The following is a 24,149-nucleotide window of genomic DNA, read 5'->3' as shown; positions in this document are numbered from 1 at the left end:
GACAAAGAATGCATAGAGTTAAGACATGACCTCAGTGGTCAAAGCATGTATCTCCCCTTACCCACTGTACTCTCGTCCTCCCGCCCCCCAAAAAACTCCTACCCCTATCTTTTTAGTAGTTGAGCTCAGTCATGTGGCCTCTAAAACTGATCATGAGGGTAGGGCTCCAGTCCCCAGACTTAACCTGAGCCTCTGGCCGCCCCCTCCCAGCAGAGTCCAGAGAGAAGGGGAGAGAAAGGGAAAGCAAGAAGAGGATGGAGGTGGGGCTGGAGGAAAGCACGAGGCTGGAGGGAGCGGGCTTCCGAGGGAAAGAGAGGGGAGGGCAGACGGGGCTCGGCACGCTCCCTCCCTCGGCCGCTTTCTCTCACATAAGCGCAGGCAGAGGGCGCATCAGTCATGCCCTGCCCCTGCGCCCGCCGCCGCCACCGCTCGGCCCCGCGCGCGCAGGAGGCTCGAGCGCCCGGGAGCTCGCCGGCCTCGCCGCCGCCGGGCGCCCCGCCGCCCTCCTCCCGCCCCCCGACTCCGCCGCCGCCACCGCCTCTGCTCCCGCGGCCCCGGCTCCTTTCACTTCGGGCGAGGGGAGGGAGGAGGGGGACGAGGGACCCACGGGCTCCTCGGGACCAGTGGAACATCTCGGGGTGACTGGGTTTAACCAACCCCCCTCCCCTTCTTTGCAAAACGCCAAAACAAAACCGCGATCGGCGGGCGGCGGAGCCGGCCCCCGGCGCCCTCGCTTCACCTCGCGGGCCGCCACCGAGGGCAGCTCGGATGTCCGGTTTCCTGTGAGCCTCGTACCTGACACCCGGCGCCGCTCCCTGGCGCGGGCTGCCATATCGGAGGGCAAAAGTTGGGAGCTGCGGAGTCCCCGGGATCCGCTCGCTCACGGGGGTCCCCCGAAGGAAACCGCGGGACTGGCACGAGGACAGGACCTCAGCCTCGCGCCCAAGCCTGCGCCTGCCAGCGGACCGGCCTCCCCGCTCCCGGTCCTTCCACCATGCACTTGCTGGGCTTCTTGGCTCTGGCGTGTTCCCTGCTCGCCGCTGCGCTGATCCCGGGACCCCGCGAGGCGCCCGCCACCGCCGCCGCCTTCGAGTCGGGACTGGGCTTCTCGGAAGCGGAGTCCGACGGGGGCGAGGTCAAGGTAGGTGCGCGGACCCCGCCGGGCTGGGCTGAGACTCCTCAGCGCCCAGTCCTGGACTGTGGGCTTGGCTTTGCTGGGTGTACAGAGAACCTGCAGTGGAGAGTGTGTGCATAATTATTTATTTAACCTTTGGATCCAAAGTGAGAGATTGGTGCACGCTTCCTTGGAGCAAAGTTTCTCCTTTTTCAGGGGGAGAGCTGTTACTAGAAAGGAAAGCAATTTAGAGGAGTGAAGGGGCCCAAAAAGGTGTCCTGTGACACAGATGGAGCATTCTCTTTCAGAGTGGTATCCTGGTGCCAACAGGAGAGCTTGTACCCTGTCCCCATGGCAAGGCTCCAGAGAGAATTTCATTGCTGTAGGGAAATGTTCTTTTCTTTTCCTGGCTGGTTCTTTGGACTCCAAAGAACTTCTGTGATGTGTAATTAGACAACTTAGCTCTCTGGCCCTGGAGTGTTTATAGCGGGAGCCCTGGGCACTGGGAACTAGTTCGGAAAAAGTGGAAGTAAATTTAGTAACTAGGCTTGGCGGTTTTAGATTTTAGGATTAACTTGAACTCGCTCAAATCAAAGATGTAACAGAGATTGGAATCTATTAAATCATTCTCAAGGGAGACTTCTCCCCAGCCTTATCAACTGCGTTTCTAAACTCTGGCTATGATGTAGTAAATATTGAAGAGTCAATGTGTTTTATTTTGTTTTTAAGTATTTTTTTTTAAAGTCCCTTTCCTAAACAAGTTAAGGCACTTTGGAAGACATTCTGATTCTCAAAAGGAGTTATCTTACCTTGTTCTTCTGTATTTCTCACTGGGACCTTCTAAAGAATTTCTGTAAATCTTAAAGTTTTGAGCTCCTGAAGAAGTTTGCACCGCGAAGCCCCTCTGGCTGGGAGCAGACTGAAGTGGTTTTACTGTAGCTGACTGCAAGTGGGAAACAGGCAAGGGGTGTGTTCCTCTCAACTTCCAGCTGACTTTATTGGGGAACTCATACGGAATGTGCATAGATCAAATCACCCTCCCTGGGTTTTGTATGAGATACGCTTAGCTAGGAACAAGACTAAAGACTACTTTCTAAAATAGCCAACTACCATTGTGTTTACATTTGAGAAAAATATCAGAATTTGTAGTTCATTATGAGAATCCTAACTCTCAACATAAACTTATTAGTGTAACAATAAGGGACGAGAAAAGTATTTTTCAAAATACCACCAAAATCAAGCTCTGAACCTAATACTGCTTCTTGTAATTTGAGCCCTTCAGTTTTGCCAGACCCATTCACTTTCTGACTCTTCGACCTTTATAGGTATGACTTACTCAGACAACATGTCCATTGCCTCTGTTAACTGGCTTTGATTTACTGTAGGGAAGTGTTTAGCACTGAGTAAAATGAGAAAGAATTTCTGATAAGCCAATAGTTTACACAACAGTCAGTCACCATCGAGTCAGTTCTGAGTGACTGTACCAGAGCACAAATGTGTGTGTGTGTGTGTGTGTGTATGTCTGAGTGCTCAGGTGTGTGTTCCAGAAAGGTAGAGAGTTGCAAGATAAAAAAAAAAGTTTCTTCATTTTTAATTTTTAAGGCTATTGTCATTTGCATGCCTTAAATTTCTCCTTTTCTCTGAAATTCTATGTATTTTGTTTGCAAAAGTCTCTTTCTATATTTAATCACCTCTTAAATTCTGTATGGTGAACAAGCACTCATATTTGGTATGGAATACAATTTTTTTTTTTAATCTGTAGGAGGACACTTTATTTTGTGTCTGTGAGTTTCATGGGCAGTGTACCTGTGTACTTAGCTGTTCCCTAGTGGGTGAAGAGGACCATGACAGCCTATTTTCCAGATGTTTTCAGGACACCGCTGTGCCCTTGCTGTGCACACAACATACAGTATACACAGTGAGCCAAGCACTGGTGTAAAAGACTCCATGTCTCTCCCTAGTGGCCTTTCCAAGCACCTCAGTTCCCTTCAAGCAGTGGAGAACCCGAAGGAAACCCGTTGTAAGTTTCCTAAAACCTCAAGATAAAAGCAAGGTGTCAATTATACATAGTATTAACTCATACAAAGTTTTGTTAATGCATAGCTACCTGTGTCGCTTTTTTAAAATTCACAAATATAGGAAAGCTAATAAGCTATGAAGAGAGCTGGGCATCCAGCCTTCCTTGTGGCACCCAAGGCTATGCAGATAGTTGAAAGTAGGTTCCTCTTTCCGGTGTTTTTTTTTTTTTTTTTTTTTTTCTCATGGTTGTATGATGTAATGAAAAGTCCTAAATCATTTTCTGAAGGGTGTTAATGAAAACAGGACAGTGTCTGAAAACTAAAGCAACTGGATAATGTGGATATAAAAAGAAATATTCCAGGGGCTGGAGAGATGGCTCAGTGGTTAAGAGCATTGCCTGCTCTTCCAAAGGTCCTGATTTCAATTCCCAGCAACCACATGGTGGCTCACAACCATCTGTAAAGAGGTCTGGCGCCCTCTTCTGGCCTTCAGGTATACACACAGATGGAATATTGTATACATAACAAATAAATAAATAAATATTTTTTTAAAAAAGAAATATTCCAGACTTGTTATAAAACTAATGACTATTGTTGATATTGGAAAAAGCACCTGATTGCTACAGCTAATAATTTGCATTCCAAATCTGCACAGAGCATACTCTGGTGAGTTGGAACTGAAAAATTTAGCTTTAAGAAAGACATTGGATTATGACAAAAAGTAAACCAGAAGGAATACTTACGCCATATAAACTATAACTATCAAAGTTTTTTCTTTTATTGAAAGCATATTCTTTTCTTACATAATATATCCTGATTGCAGCTCCCCTTCCAATTACTTCTACTTCCATTTTTTGTCTCTTATTTAAAAACAAATGGTTTTATGAATTGATAATAATTGAAATGTAATATGTAAGACAAACATGAGCTTGTTGGTTGTGACACATATCTTTAATCTCGCCACTCAGGAGGCAGATGCAGGTGGATCTGTTTGAGTTTGAGGTTAGCCTGGTCTATAAGAGTTACTTCCAGGACAGTCGGGCTACATAGAGAAACTCTGTCTTGAAAAACCAACCAATCAAACAAACAAATCCAAAAAAAACCAAAATCAAACAAATAAACAAACAGAAGGAAAAGAGCCCAAGAGGAGGCACAAGAAACAAATAAATATTTTTAAAAAAAGAAAGAAAGAAAGAAAGAAAGAAAGAAAGAAAGAAAGAAAGAAAGAAAGAAAGAAAGAAAAGGAAAGACTTGACAGGAAATTATGAGACAAGGGGCCTCCAAAGATGCCACTGAATTCATTTTCTGATAGCCATGCACTGCTGAGCATGCAGCCTAGACTTAATTGTAGTTTGTTTTTTCTGGGTTAGGGATGGGGCCATGTGTTCATTTCTCCTTCCAGGTCTAAGACTCCATCTGGCAAAGAACCATGTGGTTTCCTCAGTCTCTGTGAGTTTATATGTATTTTGATCATTGTTGATTTAGGGACCACCAGAGGGCCTTGGTGTCCTCCATTCCCTCTGGTTCTTACAATCTTTCTGCCTCTTCTGCAGTGTTCCCTGATCCCCGAGACTCCCAGTTATAGCCAAATGTTCCAAGATCTCTCATTCTCTGCATGATGTCTAGCTGATGGGATTCTGTATTTGCTCCCATCTGCTGCAGGAAGAAGATTCTCCAATAATAGCTGAGCAAGGCATTGATCATATTTGTCTTTTTGGGTAGCTATCGAACTTTTTAAATACAATGTTTTTATTTTTTCTTTGAGTTTTTTAATTCATGTGTACAATGTATTTTGCTCATATCCTTCCTCCACTTTGCCATTCCAAATCTTTCCAGAACTTTCCTCCCCCAAATTTCATGTTTTCCTAATTTGTTCTTGGAAAAGGATATGCAAATATGTACGTCTTTACTTACTTTGGTTTACAATAGATCAAATTTTATCAATTTTAAAAGGTTTATATACTTTTGTGTGTTTTAGTTTATTATTTATTCTGTCAACCAAATCAATTGCAGTGTTCTTCAAGGTACCATATGTGTGCCTGCTCCAGATTTCCCTAGGGGTCTTTGTTTTCTTTTTTAACCTGATACCAAGTAAATCTCTCTGCTTTGGTTAGGAATACACATTTGACGTAATATCCCAAGTCATTTCTGTTCTCAATAAAAGTATTACATGGTGTATATGGATGATTAAGTTCATTAGATTTTATCATGATCATCATGTAGTTGTTCAATTTGTGATATATGTCAAGCAGAGGTCATTTTGAAAGACATGGCCCTTTTCTGTTTTGTTTTTTTTTAAGTAGTTTACCAATGAGATGAAAAAGTCAAGGTAAATTATTATCTATTATCATAAAATTAAAATTATGAAAAATTTATCTATTATGATCTATAATTATTAAATTAGCATTGTATATGTTCTGAAGTTTGGGAGAGACACATCTGTGGGGTTATTTGATCTAGAATCTTTGATCTCAGAGAAGAGCTTTGGTTGTAATTGGATTGTGCATCTTTAATAGATGAATTCATCAACAGCAGAATTATACTTGCTGTACAGGATAGCATGGGGACATGAGGAAGCAAATAGGGCAGTTTGGAGCTGGGGTGTTATATAGATAACAGTGAGTTCTCCTGAGTATCAGTATGTTTAGATAACCAGAATTCTGCTCGGTTTGTTTCACCACTCAGCCTTCAGGGTTTTGACTTAACACTGTGAGTCATGGGGGAAGGGGTAGTTATGATCTCAGCAAATAATAAGCAGACCATTAAAATCAATCCTAAGACTGGATAAAAGTCATAAAGATTAATGGAGAGTGTCTAATTCAGAAGTCAAAGAGATACATGGAGAGTCATGCACAGCCCCAGCAGGGCAGATACAAGAAGGACATGATGAAGGAGCTGTCCCCAGAGGATGGACCCATCATTCTGGGGATTGATTACTGTGGAAGTTGAAGGAGCAGAAGAAATTAGGCCTGACCTCAGTATTTTAGTCACAGGACAATATTGTTTTCCACTTGTAGAATTAGGCTATTTCATAGAAAATATGGGTAGCAGTATAATTCCACAGATTACTTAAGGTACTAGCAGGAATAAGACGTAGTTGGAAAAGCAAAATAAACCTCAAAGAAAGCTCTTACATCAGTGGTTCTCAACCTGAGACTCTTTAACACAGTTCCTCCTGTTATGATTGCCCCCAGCCATAAAATTATTTCATTGCTACATCATAACTCTAATTTTGTTATTATTTTTCAAGATATCTGATATGCAACCCCCAAGGCATTGAGCCCCATAGGTTGAGAGCCTCTGTTTTAAAGGAAAGTGACTGTCTGGGGTCAGTAGGACGTAAGGCGTGTGATAAAGTTGTGACAGTTGTTGCTACAATCTCTGTGAAAAGTTAAAATATATTAGCTTGTACTTAACACCTAAAACATAATTTTATTCAAGTAAAACAGACAATTAATACAGCGATGATGTGTCATCATTTAGTTCGAACCTTGTCTGTGTTTCTCTGTTCTCCTGTCTATAAACTTCTTGGTAGGAAGCTCCCCCCTTCCACAATATCAGAATGCTAAGATTAGGAATAAGGTGCTGTTAACTTCTCCTTACTTCTTTCCACCTCAACTTCTGTTAGAGGCTTCAATTTGACTTCTTAGATGCCTCTTCTGAGGAAGGCAGAAGTTTGTCTAAGGGAAGCATTAGATTGTTGTATGCTTTTCTGAATTAGCTACTATCTAAGAACAGACACAGAGTCATACAGCTTGGTTTTGCTCAAAGTATAATAATGTGTTTTTCTCATTCTTCTCTCTGGTTTTTGCCATTCTGTGTTTCCTGCTCTGACGGTGGTAGGACCTGGGAGAATGGGACCAAAGAGGTTAACTGAAGTCTCATGCAGTAGCCAACTTTATACAGAGCATCAGACAATTTATACTCTGAGGGTTAAGAGGAGTCACACGAGTAAAGTGGACAGTCACAAGGGCAAACCGCACATGACAGGCAAGCTGCACATGGCAAAAACGTGTTTTCCATACAGGCATATAAGCAAATAACTATAACCCTTTGTAGTGAATAATCTGAAATAAACTCACTCTTCTCCACTACACCTGAGAGAAGCAGAAAAATATATCCTGAGAAAAAATTCCATGTTTATGAAGAAACTGAGGTCACAAGACTCTTGTCTTGTTTTCTTGGAGTTTTCTTTTTTTTTTTTTTTTCTGGTTTTTCGAGACAGGGTTTCTCTGTGGCTTTGGAGCCTGTCCTGGAACTAGCTCTTGTAGACCAGGCTGATCTCGAACTCACAGAGATCCACCTGCCTCTGCCTCCCAAGTGCTGGGATTAAAGGCATGCGCCACCACCGCCCGGCTCTTCTTGGAGTTTTCTAACCAGCACTCAGAAATCTCCCTCTGACTCTGTTCCTGAACTGTGTTCTGACAATGCTGGATACATGTGGATTTGTATCCAAAATGCTCAATTCACGTTTCTTTGGCTTTACTTCTTTATATTTATTCTCAACTATGATTTCCTGGTAATCATTTTTTTTTTCATGTCACTCCATAAAAACTGACTTAGCAAACAGTTTCTGACTGCAGTGATTCCTCTTTAGGTCTGTAGTCTTTGTTCCAATCCTACACTGATTTGAAAGCTTGGAATCATAGATTTGGGGGCTGTAGCTCTTACGGGATATATAGTCACCTTGTTTGCAGCCTGGATGCTTGCCTCAGCTGCAACTGGGGTCTTACGGACAAGGGGATGGGCATGTGGAGGATGTCAGATTTTTTCTGTGCCAGTGCTGGTCTTGCTCTAGCTGCTGCAAACATACACCATTCTCTAGATACCAGCTATTCCTTCAACATTGAGACTATGAGCGAATAATAATGGTCCTCACCACCCTGAAAACATTGTGCATCCCTTTCGTTGCTCTAGACTCATAATCTGATATCATTTTGTTTTTCACTTCATATCCATAGATGGCCACCATGTTATATTAAGGATGATAAGCATATAAGACATAAGTTACTGAACCAGGAATAATATCAGTCTTTAGTCTTAGGGTATGAGATGGTGCTGATGTTGTGTATTTGTGTGCGTGTGGATGTGCAGAAGTGTTTGTCAGTATGTGCCCAATACTCATGGAGGACAGAAGTCCACCTTAGTGTACTTTTGACTCAATCTGTACTATATTTGAAATGGTATTTCTCACAGAAATCAGAGCTCATCGGTTTGGCTAGGTTGTTTGTCTCAGAGTCCAGACCCCTCTTCCTTGGGTTACAAGTGAACTTTGCTGTGACTGGCTTATGTGTGTACTCTGGTTCAAAATCACATCCTTAGGCCTTCACAACAAGCATTTTACTGACAGCTATCTCCCATCTCAAGAACAGCTTCTTGTTTTGTTTTTCCTTTTTATAAAAAAAGTGAACCTTTGCAACATTTATCTTATAGTAATGGTTTCACCAACCATCTGGGCTGTGAAGACTCATGCTCTTTTTTTTTCCTGTTTGTTTTAAATGTAAGTGCTCTATCTGCATATATGCCTGCAGATCCCATTATAAATGGTTGTAAGTCACCATGTGGTTTCTGGGAATTGACTCAGAACTTCTGGAAGAATAGCCAGTGCTCTTAGCCTTAGAGCCATCTCCCCAGCTCCAAGACTCAAGCTTTTATTTCCTTTCAGAATCGATCTGCACTTTTTCTGCTTATTGTATCATTGTACAAGAACACAGAGGAAATCATATTACAGCCATTAGGGTAAACTAGTTACATTACTTATGAATAAGCAGGAACCTTTTTCCAGCCTTTACCCTTTGCCACACCTTTGACTAAAAGTAGATCATAGATGGACAATATACCTCTGTCAGCCTGCCTGCCTGTCTGTCTGCTTGCTTGTCTGTTCATCTGTCTCTCTGGATCAAGGTTTCATGTAGACTGGGTTGCTCTTGAACTCTATGCAATCTGGGGTGAGGAATTCTCTTTTAGCCCCAGAGTGATAAGATTACAGGCTTTTGCCACAATGCCTAGTGCACAAATGTCCTGGCTGCCAGAATATTGAAAAAAAAATTGCTTAGCCAGGGCCTTTGCAAGAATTTCTAATAGGTTTTCTAAATTTGCAATATGATTTTGTGAAAAAAAAAATGGGGGAGGGATTTTCACGTCTAACAAGCCTTCACCAATTAGAGGGCTCAGAAAGAGTTAACAAGAGACCCATCCCTTCTCCAACTTCCAGGCATGTATTCTGACATCTTTTAAAGATTGCTTTATTACTGGAGGATATACATTCTTGTTATAAGCTGAACTGACCTTTTGCTACATAAGTGCAGGTTCATTTTTATGTTCTTTGGGATATAAGGTACTGTTGATAATTGGAGCTGTCAGGTTAAATAAAAAGGAATCTTTCACTGGTAGGAAAAGTTAGGTCTGGGAGAATGTGACATATATTTCCAAATTATCCGAGCAGAGTACACGTGGAAGTTAGATTAAGTGAAGTATGCAGAATGCCAAGGTCAAAAGCAATGGATCGATGAAAGGAAACTTTAAGAACATTGGTCTTCAATAATTGCAAGACAGATGAAAAATGGATTCAGCAAAGAACTTTGAATAACAAGAGGTGATAATGAGTTTGACTTATATTTAAATTCTAAAGTTTACAACAAAACACTTTAGGCTTGAAATTGGTTCTTCTGCAATGTAAATGTTGAGTTCCTATTGCTCATTCAGAGTTTGTAGTTTATGCAAACAGACTGTGTTCAATTAGTTGGTTTTATTGAGCATTCAGGGCAAATGCTGTTTTGTGTGATTTTACATAAAAATACTTTTTGGTATGATGAATTCTCATTGTTTTACTGTTTCCTTGTATGAACATTGCCCTGGTAGGTTGGAAAGATGGGGTATGTATCATCTACAGGTGTTCAGTAGACATTGTTTTGGTATTCATTTTACCTTGTATCTTGGGTTTCCTTCCTTCCTTCTTCCTTCCTTCCTTCCTTCCTTCCTTCCTTCCTTCCTTCCTTCCTTCCTTCCTTCCTTCCCTCCCTCCCTCCCTCCCTCCCTCCCTCCCTCTCTCTCTCTCTTTCTTTCTTTCTTTCTTTCTTTCGTTTTGGAACTCGCACTCTTGACCAGGATCGCCACGAATTCATAGATACCTGCTTGCTTCTGCCTTCCCCCGGCATATCTTGATTTCTAAATGACCCTCTTTCTTTTACACAAAGTATATGGTCTTAAGTGGTGAAATCTGGACCCAAGCTTGCTTTTTCCTCTGATGGCAGAACCTTTGTACATTCCTTTGAACTTTCAAGAACAGTGCCTAGAAGTCATGCTGATTGTTTGCAACTTGCTGCAGTCACATAACAGCCAAGAGTAGAACTGTTTGGACAGAAAATTAAGCAATGGAGAGGGGTGGAAGCATTGCGATACTTCCTGAATCCTTGTCATGGCTATCCACATTCATACCCTGCCAGTGCCTCCTACACTGCGTAGGACAACACAGGTTAGCTTCTTTATAAGTAAGGTGAAGATAAAAGCAAAGTTTCCCACTCTATCATTGAGGCTTTAAGAGTAGAGAGATAAGTAATGGCTAGAGGGATGGATTAACACTATGACTGGCCTCAGTGGTTAGCTATGACTAAGGGAAAGTAACTCTGATTATCTAGGACATTAAAAAGAAATTTATTGCAAATAATGTATTGTAAATTGTCATAATTTCTAAGAAGTTACGTACGTAGAGAGTTAACGGTTCAGGCTAAAGCCTTACATGTGGTACTTATACCACGTTTTCACCTGTTCTGTGTCCTGAGTTTTGTCTGTCCTTGAAAGTGACAGCCTGGCCCTTTAGCAAAAAATATTTGAACATTTTAAATATATTTTTATTTGTTCAATCCCCATGCATTTGTTTACTAGTTTTTGTTTCTTCTCTCATATTTTACATTGTAACCAAAATTTCCCCTCCTTCTTCTCCTCCCAGTCTCTTTGCCCTCCCGCCCCATCCATTCCTCCTCCAATTCCCTTCAGAAAAGGGCAGGTTTCCCGGAAATATCAACTAAATCTGGCATATCAAGTTACAGTAAGACTAGGCACATCCCCTCATATTAAGGCTGGAAAAGGAGAAAGACAGTCCCAAAAGCAGACGAAAGAGTCAGAGACAATAGCACCCTCTCCCACTTTTAGGATTCCTACAAGAATACCAAACATCACAACCATTATATATATATATATATATATATATATATATATATATATATATATATATATACAGTGTATCTAGGTCAGACCATGACCCTGTCTTAAGAACAAAACAAACCTAAAAACCACTCTTGAACAGAATATGCTAATTATAAATATGCTAATACGGTACTTCAATGTGTGAACATCTAGCAATCTCAGCAAAATTATGTTGACAAATCTATAAATCTAAAATTAAGTTAGTGTGTATGCCTAAAATATTAAAAAGCATTTCACTGAAGAAGTATGAAGAAAACTCAATGAAAGTTACATGCAATAGCCAAGCTTCTGTGGATTTGCTAGGAAAAGTGAGCTTTCATTGCTTCTTTGCGATTGTCTTCCCGTATGGCAGCTGGTATGGGATGTACCATGTCTGTTGTTCATTAGATGAATCATGGAATCAACACTTCTGGTTTACCTGGGTGCTTTGAATGCCCTCACTCTGCCATAGTTGGTTTCATTTGACCATTCTATAAGGGCATCAGTCAATGCTATCAACTACTGATTCCCTTGTGTTCAGTGCTGTGTGTTGCTGGGCATTGAGGAACATGAGTGGTCAGAAAAAAAGAATTAAAAAAAAAAAGGGACATCAATTGGTTTTACAACGCAAATGATCAGCCATGAAAACATATGCATACAAGTCACATACAGACTTAAGAAGGTCATATCTATGTATTTAGAAATATATATGTATATATATATATATATACACATATTACAACAATTAGAGAGAAAAAGGGTCACAAGAAAGAAGAATGTACAATTCTAAGCTCTAAATATCATTTTGAGCCTAGTCATTTTCTTAGGATCCCCATGTTTTAGGACTTTCAATCAGCTATCAATCATACTTCCCAACAGAACACAGTAACCATCCAGCACAAAAATAGATATGCACATAGACATTTCATTATCCATACATTTGTCTACAAGCATACTGATATCATCTTTTTAAAAATTTAATTTTGAATTTTAATTTAAAGATCAGAATTTCATCTGAACAAAGCACTTATATGGAAGTTTCACAGCGTTCAGATTCAGACTTTTACATAAAATAATTTCTTGTAGTGACTTTTTTCATTTATAGATTATTAAACTATTTTCTCTTAAACACTGCTGAGCTTTTTATTTTTTCCTTTTAGGACAGGGTTTCTACTGCTGCACTTTTGTTTACTTACTTTTATTTTGCTTTTTTGGGCAAATCACAATTAGAAATAATATTGTTTGCTTAATATTATTTTACACGCAGAGAAAATTTTCATGAAATCGGTCATATTTTTGAGCCTAGCTTGTTAAGATACTAGAAGAGTTTCAAAACAAAAGGAAGCAAAACAGAGCAAACGAGTGCATGGGTGTGTGCCATGCAGAGACAAACAGCACATCAATCACCCTTGTGGGAATTGACTAGGCATATGGGGACCTACTCCCTCAACAAGTACTGTGAAATGTGTGCCACCTTTTCAGAAATGGCAAACATAGTTACCAAACTGAAGAAGGTGTGTTGGTAACAGCCTTTCACCAAGAAAATGTCGCTTTTTCTCATTTTTTTTTCTTTACACATAAGTCAGGTCCCTCCCCACCACGTGTATACATATGACAAATTAAATCATATTGGAATCTTAAATAAAATTTTTTCTTTTTCTTTTAACACGAGTGGCCCCACAGCTGCCTTCTGTCCCGTAATTGAATTCCTATAATCTGTAAAATGCATTGCTATTTCTGCTCACTCAAAAAAATTCTTGGAAGTAGCCAGTTAATATCAAGGACCAGATGTGGGTTTGTTTGAAACCACCATGGGTTACTTTACTACAGTATCATTGCCTAAATGGAATATTTTTAATTCTTTTTCTTTATTTGTGTCTGTTGTATGTAGTTACATTATTCCTTTTAAATCCCTCTTCCAAGTTTCTGTTTTGAAAATGGAATCCTTACTTAGATTCATGTTTGCTTATAGGTCGTGACATTAATGACATCCTAGGAAAACAAACTGATCCTTTTGTCTCGAAGCCAAATTTTAGTTTTGAGAGGAAAGTGATTCATTGCTTGTTTTCTTTGAGTCTCCTGACTTTTGTCTATTTTTTTGGTGATTATCCACGCTAAACTACAATTTGGGGCCAAAATCATTCATAAGTCATGATAATCATGCTTAAAAACAGGGTGTCTAAAGCTGCTTTAGATACACAAATTAAGCAAAAAATGAAATCATAGATTTTAATATAATATTTTCCCCTCTTAACTTTGCCAGTAATGATACCTGATGTGGTAGAGATGAATTCTAATCTAGAAAAATACAAGCTTGTGGTTACCTCCGTGAGTGGAGCATCACTATGTCATGGTGAAACATGACAGTGAGCTAATTACAAGAAATTTAAGATCTACGATCAGTATAACCGATTGGCTCCAAACTCATTTGACTGTTCACATTCTTAGTTACTTTTCTGTTGCTGTCGTAAACTCCATGATCCAGGCAATTCATAAAAGAAAGCATTTAATTTGGCTTACAATTTCAAAGATGAGAATCCTTGATGAAGGAGTAAAGGAATGACTGAGAGCTCACATCTTGATCCACAACCACTAGGCAGAGAGAGAGAGAGAGAGAGAGAGAGATACTGGGTAGGCAGGAGTCTTTTGAAACCTCAAAACCCATTCTCCATCACACCACCTCCAACAGGGCCGTACCTCATAATTCTTCCAAAACAATTCCACCAACTAGGGATGAAGTATTCAAATATAAAAGCCAATGGAGGGCATTCAAACTGCCACCACAGTCATAACAGAGCAGTGTTGTTTCTGTGAATGCTGCATTTTACACTGAAATGACTCCATTTTGAGTCATGTGCCCCTCCTCCTTTCCTTTCATCATTTCTACCTCTGTTGTGGTTTGGTTGCCAGCCTGTAGCTGGGGCTGCTGGGAAGAAGTGAAACCTTTAGGATTTGAGGTCTAATGAAAATGAATTAAGTTTGGTTACTAAGGCCATTCCCTTGGAGATATTAGAATCTCCCCACTTCCAGTTCTCCATGAGGTTTGAGTACTCTATACCACCCACCATGATACTCTGTTTTTACCACATGCCAAAATGACAGAGCCAAGTGATCATGTACCGAAATCTGAAAACCGTGAGTTCAAATAACACTTTTATACTCAAAGTGTTGAGTACTTTGTCAGCCTGTGGAAAGCAGACTCTCACAAGGGCATGCTTCCTGCAAAAGCTCCTCAATCTTTCTTGAGCTGACACGCTCTGAAATTTGATTTTGGCTCTCCTGTGCCATTCTTATTAGTACTGAAACTGCTCTTGATGGAGATTTTATGATACCACTGTGAAATGTGTGCACTGTGGTGAGTATATGCCTGATGTACCTCAGTTAATAGCCACACTTATTCCATTGGGGTTGCACAGCTTCCCCTTTATAGGATCTCAGACCAATAAAAAATTAAATTAAGCAGATAAATATAATTTAATTCCCAACATGACTTAAAATACTTTACCAACTAAAATTTTATGCATTCAAGTTAAATTTTGATATTGAGATGAACTATACATTTTATTGGAACTATTGTGTATTGTGTGTAAAAAGTAGATTTTTGCTTAGTGAAAGCAATAGGTGAGTTTTAATAAATAGCTCAGTAAAATGCCAAGTTCCCATTTGCCATTAATCTGAATTATGAGTTCTACATAAAGGGTACATTTTACAAATCTTTAATTCTTCCAGCAGTAGAGGTGCACGCCTTTAATCTCAGCACTTGGGAGGCAGAGCAAGTCGATCTCTGTAAGTTTGAGGTCATCCTGGTCTACATAGCTAGTTCCAGGACAGACTCCAAAGCTACAGAAAAAGTTTGTCTCGAAAAAACAAAATAATAAAATAAAATACGAAAAAAAAATCTTTAATTCTTTAATAAAAGGTCACCAAAATCTCTTAAGTCTGAATTTCAATATAGTGACTATGTATTTCACTCCAAATCAATGACTTACCTGTTTCTGAAACTGCATGATATTACCTTAGAACACTGAAGTTCTTATATATCACATCACACACACACACACACACACACATATATATAATATCTTATATACATAAACATATTTATATGATTTTTTTTTGAAACAGGTTTCTCTGTGTAATAGCCCTGGCTTTCCTGGAACTCAGTTTGTAGACCAGGCTGGCCTAGAAGTCATAGCGCTCCTCCTGCCTCTGCCTCCCAAAGTGCTAAGATTAGAGGTGTGCCATCACACCCGGCAGCTGTTATCATTTTAATTGATTTTTTCCCATGAGAACTTTGCTATACTCTAGGTCCTGTGTTTTTTAATTGACAATAAATTGTCCTTTTCTATGTGAAGTAGGAAAAATTATGTCACCATGCCAGGATCTTTGTAAGAAAGTTGAAATTAGATTATACTGTTTGACCGTAAAGCAAGGTATCCTATTGGACAATGTGCTCTTTGATACTCAAAGATATAGTGCTGTAGGAATTCCTACCAGCTTTAAGTTACTGGCCCACTTGGGCGGGGCCTCTTATACTGTTTATGCCCATGTATAGTGCACATCTGGTCTCTTTTCTGCCTATGGGATTCAGTTGCTGTTCTCTGTTCCAGCAGAGGATTGTGACTTGTGAGTCTACCATTAAATAACCCTCTATTATTCTCAATTCTGAGCTAGTGTGAGATTTCCTTTAAGCGTCCTTCTTCAATATAGTCACTGTTTTAAATCAAAATATCAGACACCCAGTAGGAAGTCTTCTTATAGTACAACTCAACACTGTTTTTTTACATTATGTTTATTGCCACTGTGATATTTCAATTAAATATTTTAAGTAGGCTTCAAATTACTTTAAAAGATGAAAGAGGGAGGGGGATATTGCAGGTGTACATATACCACAGTATATGGGTTAACGCTAGAGGACAACTCCCGGGAGTCCTTGTTGAGGCTGTCTTCAGTCTTGTTTCTATTGTGCAGTGTATTCCAGACTAGCAGGCTGGTAAGCTTCAAGCCAATTCTCCCTTCCATCTCACCAGCCACTGGCATTCTGGAATTGTAGATGTAAATGAGCAAGTCAACCATTACCCCATCAAACAAACGTTTGTTTGTTTATTTGTTTTTAGTGTGGATTGACCTCAGTCATGTGGTTTACAATGTGGTGATTTGAATGAGGATGGATGGCTTCCACAGCCTCACATATTTGAATGCTTATTCTTCAGTTTGGGAAACTGTTTGAGAAGGATTAGGAGGTGTGGCCTTTTTGAAGGAGGTTTCAAAAGCCCATGCCATTCCTGGTTAGTATTCCTCCCTTTCTTTGTCTCCTGCTGAGGATCAGATGTAAGCTCCCTGCTTCTGTACTAGCTCTACACTTGCTGGCTGCTAACATGTTCCCCACCATGATGGATACAGACTCACCTTCTGAAACTGTACACGAGGGCATGAGAAGCTGTGTTCTATAAGTTGCACGGTCATGGTTACAGCAAAAGAAAAGTAACTAAAATACAGTGTAAGTGTTCTTACCCACCAGCTATTTTCCTGTCCCCAAACTGTATTTTCTTATTACAGAATAACTGTGTCCATCACTGCTAGAATTGTCTTTATTGTTTATGTACATTCATATCACAATATATATGTGACTTCATAAAATACATGGAAGTATATATTGAGATTTCTTTTTTTAATCAGTTTGAGTTTGAACTTAAATTCTTTTGTAACATGGAGCTTTTTATTACATTTTCACAACTAATTATGCATCTTCCTATTATTTTGGATATTAGTAGATACCTGTTTTGAGGGTGGATTTGATTTTATTATAATATTAGCTGTTGTTATAAGTTGAAATGTTTATTACATGTATAGTAATTATCAGTATAGCACTGTGTCTGTATGAAGTATGCACCAATAATGTAAAGAAACAATCATTTTCAGCTCTGTGAAACAGTACGGAGGATGCAATCAGTCTTTGGTAATACAAAATTTGTTAAAATTTTGTCAGAATGGATTTTGTTAATTGAATTTCTGGGATTGTTATTGGAAAAATAGTTTATATAGGACATGTTAAGAATCACTTTTTCAAATAGCATTCCTTTCTAGAAGGGGGTCTTACTTCCTTAATCGATTTCTTTCTAAATGTGTTTTGTGAATTTATTTTTATTTTATTTTCTATATATGTGTGTTTTGCCTGTATGCTTGTATGTATTGTATGTGTGTGCTTGTTTCCCAGAGAGGCCAAAAGAGTGTTCAGGTTCCTTGGGATTGGGGTTCCAGGCAATTGGGAGCTCCTGTGTGGGACCTCTGGAATAGCAGCCTGTGCTCTAACTGTAGAGCCTGTCCTAGAAATATGCCCTTTTTATTTTTTACTTTTGGCAAACCACAATATAAATTCATCACATCAGAGTTGAGTCATTGAAGCTTCTGAACAGTGGTACCTACAAAGAATCTGCATTTGACACAGCTAGACCATCAGCATAGCAAGTCACATTGTCCTTTGCTTGCCTGTAATTATTTTATATTTGTTTTGATTAAAATAAAAGTACTTTTGAGTGTAATTGTGCATAAAATAAAGCCTTATTTAAAAGTTATCAAGTTTTTAGATTTTAGGTCTTTTTAAAAAATCAATATCAGTTGAAGTAAACCAAGGAACCAGATATTAAGTACACAGGGTCTGTGGCATAGATACTGTGCATTCACCCAAGAACAGTTGTGTATTTCTGTCAATCACTTTATAACATCTGTCAGTGAATTTAGCATTTAGTTATTGTTCTTTCTGTTCTAGTGTATAAGTTGAAGAAGCCATGTGATAGATGATTCAAGGAAGCGAAGTATTTTATGTATTAAAGAGTTTTAAGAGTTGAAATCATTCCCATCTGGACACATCAAATAATAATCAATAAAGTATAAAAATACTAGACTAAGACTAACAAGGCTGTCCATAACATAAAATGATAAAGAACATATACTTTAATAAATGTAAATATTGATACTAGGATGAAATTTTATGTTTGATATAGGTGGATTGTTCATTCTGATATATACAAATCACTAAAAGCAAACCTAAAACTTGCATAATAAAATTTCTAATTTCCCCAAATCCTTGGGCTATGACATCATCATAGAAAACTGCTTTTGAGTTCAGGTCTAGCCTGGAGTGAGGAGGGGCCAGGGAGCTATGAATCTTCTATGTCCTTCCTGGTTCTCCGGGAAGCTTTGGCAACAACTTTGAAATATCTCAGGACCACATTCAGAGGGACTAGTTTGTTCCCATGCTCGTTCACTCCCAGTCCAGTTGGAGTTGGTGAGCTACCATCAACTAAGGCAAACTGTCTCAGTGGATGAACCCCTCATGGTCTTGACTTCCTTGCTCATATCCTTATTCCTTCCACTCTTCAACTGGATCTTGGGAGCTCAGTCCAGGCTCCGATGTGGGTCTTTGTGGTTGACAGTTGGGGCAGACTGAGGGGCCACTGATATTGACACTGGGATTTGTCTCTACTCCATGTACTGGCTTCTTGGGATCCTATTCTCTTTGGATGTATACCTTGCCCAACCTAGATGTAGTAGGGAGGGTCTTGGACTTTCCACAGGGCGGGATGCATTGTCCTCTCCTCTTAGGATTGTAGAGGGTGGGGTGTCAGAGTGTGTGGAAGGAGTGGGGGGACTGGGAGGAGGGGAGGGAGTGGGAATTTTGATTAGTATTTTTTTTAAGTAATAAAATAAAAAATGCAAAAATTGAAATATCTCAGGACATGAATGTGCTGTTTTTTTCTCCTCATAGAATTGATCATGTTGTGTTTTATGCCCTAGCTCTGTCAGCCCTGATTCAATTTGTTTGTGCAATTCAAAGAAATAATTGGAACTTTTCATAGCTGAAACCTAATTAATTTAGGTCATGGAACCCAGAGTAACTTCTAGTAAGTACTTCCAGAGGTTAGTTGATAAAATGCAGTAGGGGGTTATCTGCTTTTTTTTTAATCGCTTTTCTGCTAACGCAACTATTTTCTTCTTGTTTCCTTATTTTCTTCCTCGCAAAGCAGAACGTGTATTACAATTTCAGACTGTTCTGTATGTCAAAAGAGAATTAAAGTTTTTACATTTAGGTGGACCAAGACTTTCATAGTTACTACATAAAACTTTGATGAAGGATTACATTTCTAAATTTGCGCACATGGTGCCATGAATGTACTCACCCTTGAAGTTAGAATAACTTTTATCTTTGTAATTTAATTTCTATATTCGGCTGATGGATACTTTAAAAATGTAATAGTTCTGTTTTATGCATGCTTTAAGATGTCTTACTCAAGAGTGAATTTCAAATAAATAAAGGTCATATGTCTTGGAAATGCCCATATACTCATTGTTCATTCTGTTTCCTTGATGGGGAGTGAGGATTACACTTATCTTTAAGTATAAGGCTAAATGTTTACATTGTTAGGGATTATGCTGGTTTAGGAAATTAGTGGTTATAGATTCTCCTTCAACATCCACGACTTCATTAGCACTAAGTAATTAACTAGGTTTCCAGTATCAGGCATGATTTCCTCTTGTTGACTAGGCCTTAAGTCCAATTAGAGAGTAATTGGTTATCACTGAGTTGTACATGCCACTACTCTTGCAACCTTAGGATTATTTTGTCATGTTGGCCATTGATGTTATGACTCAGAAATCATCACTGGGTAAAATTGTTGGTTGCCTTTCTCATTTGGAAGACTTCATGATCAAGAAATATCTTTATGACAGATGAAGATTGCTACAGAAAACCACATCCAATCAAAACGCAGTGTGGAGCCCAGTCCCAATGGATACATCTACAAAACATTCCCACAGCTAAGATACAAGGAACATTGTGGAAGAAGGGGTAGAAAGATTGCAAAAACCAGGAGGTACGGAATGTGTGGTGAAACTGTGTGTCCTAGTAATACCAGAAAATACACCATAAAGTATCACCAACACAATGATCCCAAAATGAGCAGAACGAGGACCATGCCAAAGAAGACAGGGACAAGCCCATAAGGTCTCAAACCTATACAAAGAACTACAGGCAACTGAAGAATGCTAAGAATGTAGAAATAATATTCTCCAGGGAAGAGCACACCAGTTGGTTACCCAATACCAATGGTCAGTTCTGAAAACATATATACTTAACATTATACTGATTAAGTAGCTTATACTTAAGAATATGTATGTATGCACATAAATCAAGTAACAACAATTAATGCAAAAAGACTGTATTTGAAAGAGAGCTAGGGTGAGTATATGGGAGGGTTTGGAGTGAGGAAAGGAGACAGAGAAATGCAATTAAATTATGATCTCAATAAGAAAAAAGAAAGTTATAAAAGAAGTGTTTGTAGCCTGAAGATGAATCTCTTCTAGTTCTGATTGCTTGGAAAATTAGGCAGGATAGAGGGGGGCATTCTTTAAGGTATTAGAGAGGAAAATTGGATGAGAAGTCTTGAAACTGACAAGAAACGATGTTGAAGAAAATATTTTCCTAAGTTTTCTTGGATCAATGAATAATTAACACACCTGAACTGTGCAGAACTAGTGATTGATTATAGGCCTTGGGAACCCTGAGTGTGTCATCACAGTCCTCAGATGCGACCTTAGGAAAGAATGTTCATTGAAATGTAAAACAGCTGGGTCTACAGTTTATGACTTACAGGCTTATCACATCTGTCAGCAACGGCTTGCAGATGTCACATAACTGTTTTAACTGCAGTTCTAAATCTCAAAGGAATGTCTAGAGGTGATAAAAAAACAAGATTGGGTGACTTGCAGAGTTTTCTTCCAAACCATTCAGTACATCATACACCCAAATGTGTGCAAACTGTTCTACACTGATTAAGGGTTTCAGGTTAACATTTTTTTGTCAAAACTATCAAGCAATAAGTGAAATATTGTATATGTTAATATAATATTTCTAATAGTTTACTTATAGACTTGGTGCATTTCTTTCAATTAAATTATTTTCTTAGTTATAAACTGGAACTAAATAGTACAAGCAAGGCAGCAGTACAGCTAAAATGATTCAAGATTTGAATATTGATAGCTTCCTACCTGCAACGTATTTATTTCTCTTTTGGGCTTAGATTTGCTCAATTTAACTCATAGATATGTGTCTAAAATCATTTCTGCCAGATCATTTCCCATTTGTTTGTTGGTTAGACTTCCTTGGAGTCGGCAGCATTTATGCAACATATTTCCTATAGTGAGGCACTTTGACAATATCAATTATTTAAATCTGATCAATTGCTCTGTAGCTTGTCCTGGTCTGAAGCAGGAACAATTAATTTTTAAGATATTCTTTCTTGGCAATCTGCAGAATATAAATTTAGTCAGGTATAAGAAGCAATGTTAATTAAAACATGTTCTGATGTGTCCTTTCAAGACATAATCTATATCAACAAATGACATTTTTACTAAGCTTACATAGCGAAATCAATCTTTTTTCAAAGAAAATTAGAGACAGCATCTTTCTATGTACCCGCCTTGCTCTCAAATAACTTGCTCTCTTGATCAGGCTGGCCTCAAAATCAGAGATCTACCTGTCTCTGCCTCTGCTTCCTGAGTGTTGGGATTAAAGGTGTGTTCCACTACACTTGGCAAATTATATCATTATAATTGGTAAGACTGGTCATACTTTTTCTGATTGCATTGTTTTGTTTAAAGGTTTAGTATCATGCTATTTTATTTTATATGCTGTCTACACTTTATTTCCTATGAATATTTGACAAACTCCATGAATTTTGAAATAGCTGCCCTAACTGTACACAGTTTTTGAATGACTGACAGAATGCCCTTACTGTACACAGTTGCTGAGTGACTAACTGACAGAATGCCCTAACTGTACACAGCTTTGAATGATTGACGGGATGCCCTAACTGTACACAGTTTTGAATGATTGGCAGGATGCCCTAACTGTACACAGTTTTTGAATGATTGACAGGATGCCCTAACTGTACACAGTGGCTGAGTGCTGTTAGGATGCCCTAACTGCACACAGTATTCATTGTATTGAAATCATTTGCTGTGATGTAAATTAAGTGATCCTAGAGTGTACAATGTTTAAGAAGTACACAATATGCAAATATGTGTGGCATAAAACTCATTTATAATCTATATCATTGATGATTATGGTTTCTACTTTTTCCTCCCCTAGACATGTGCTGAGAACATCTAAGTTTCACATGCATGGGGTATTAAATGGCCATTCATTTTTATTTGAATTGAAGTTGTCTTTCTAAGTGTATGTCTGGGTTTCTGAAAATAAGCATTTTAAGTGAATATGTATTGAGCATAACCCTATCTTAATGAATCAGCTGAAGTCCCAGAATCATGGTTGCTTCTCACTGATCAAGTGCTCTCATTATCATTTTCCTCCTTACCTTCCTACATTTCAACAGTTCCTTCTACATTCCTTGCTCTTCTTTGCTGTGGGAGAATGCTCTTTTGTACACTGCAAAGATTTGTCACTTATATTAATTTAATAAAACACTGATTGGCTAGTAACCAAGAAGTATAGGTGAGGTGACCACACTTAGAGAATTCTGAGAAGAGGAAAGAGAGAGATGCAGGCACAGCCAGACTCATGGGAAACAAGATGAGAATGCCTCACTGAGAAAAGGTACCTAGGCATGTGGCTAAACATAGATCAGAAATATGGGTTAATTTAAGTAGTAGTAGCTTATTAATGATAACCATGAGAAATAGGCCAAACAATTTATAACTAATATAAGTCTGTGTGTGTTTATTTGAAACTGAACAACTGTGGGACCAGGTGAGACAGAAGCTTACGTCTATACTTCATTCCCGAGCTTTCTTCTATACTCCATTTCTTTGATACTAGAAAGAACTTTTAATAGTAATGTCAAAACCGTAAAATAGTTTTCTTTCAATCTCAAATGATTTTACACAATATTTTGAGATTATCAATCAATTAGTTGCTGAAAAATTGGAGTTTATTACTAAACAATAACCAAACAACCTCCGTGTGTGGCTAATATACAGTACAGCATAGATTTTTCTCTCTGGCATATATTGCCAATATTCTGGACTTCAGTCTCATTTTCAGTTGTTCATTTTAGCATGAGTTTGGTTTTCTTTTACTGTGTTTCCCCTTTCATGTTTGCAGTGACTCTTAGGTCTCCATAACATTATAGCTGATTGCAAGGAAGGATAAATGGAGGAGCAGGGTAGCGGTGGGGTGGTAATACCTCAACAAAAAGGCAAAGCTTCTCAAAAATAATTTTTGATAAGAACTGTCTTTTTTTTAAGAGATCTTTAATTTCTAAGAAGCAAAAACTCAGTGACTTCCAAGATGTCCAAATGCTCCTTATAGGAAAGAAATTGGAGAATAAATCTAATTAGAATACTGGTAGTATTGGTTGCATTGTTGCTGTTGTTTTTTTTTTTTTTTTGGTTTCTAGATATTTTACCTTTTTGCAACTTACAATCTTGATGTGCTCTTTTTAGATTTGCTTACAAGGTTAATATTTTCAAAACACTGGGATTTTAGTAAAATTGATATTACTATACATGTCTAAAAGACCTAATTTGCAGAAAGCATTTTTACATGAAATATTCATACAGATGAGGGTTTGAACTCACTAATTTTAATGTGTCAAAAGTAGATGCACGATAGAGAAGGGAAAATCTTGGGAAGACTATTGCTCTCGGAAAACACTAAAACAATGATGTTTCATTTAAATAAAATAAAATTAGGTAAATATTATATTAGTTTTTGCAACATAATGGTATTCAGCATTCTTTCACTTTCTTATTTACTATGTATGATGGGAAAACAGAAAAATTTCAGTATTGATTCTCCCTGAGAATTTTCTTTC

At 38.6% G+C, this 24,149-nt stretch overlaps 1 protein-coding gene across 1 annotated transcript in view; it reads left to right on the top strand.

Moving 5' to 3' along the window:
- The first annotated feature begins 402 nt into the window (after window positions 1-402).
- The window catches only part of Vegfc (vascular endothelial growth factor C), a 100,931-nt gene continuing 77,184 nt past the window's right edge, over window positions 403-24,149 (top strand). The window contains exon 1 of the mRNA XM_057752673.1: window positions 403-1,141. Coding sequence (XP_057608656.1) covers window positions 995-1,141 — 147 coding nt within the window. The 5' untranslated portion in view covers window positions 403-994. The remainder of the gene's footprint in view (window positions 1,142-24,149) is intronic.

Source organism: Chionomys nivalis, chromosome 20 (assembly GCF_950005125.1).
Source record: "Chionomys nivalis chromosome 20, mChiNiv1.1, whole genome shotgun sequence".
In the NCBI taxonomy this organism is placed as follows: Eukaryota; Metazoa; Chordata; class Mammalia; order Rodentia; family Cricetidae; genus Chionomys; species Chionomys nivalis.
This window is presented reverse-complemented; position numbering and strand designations above follow the sequence as displayed.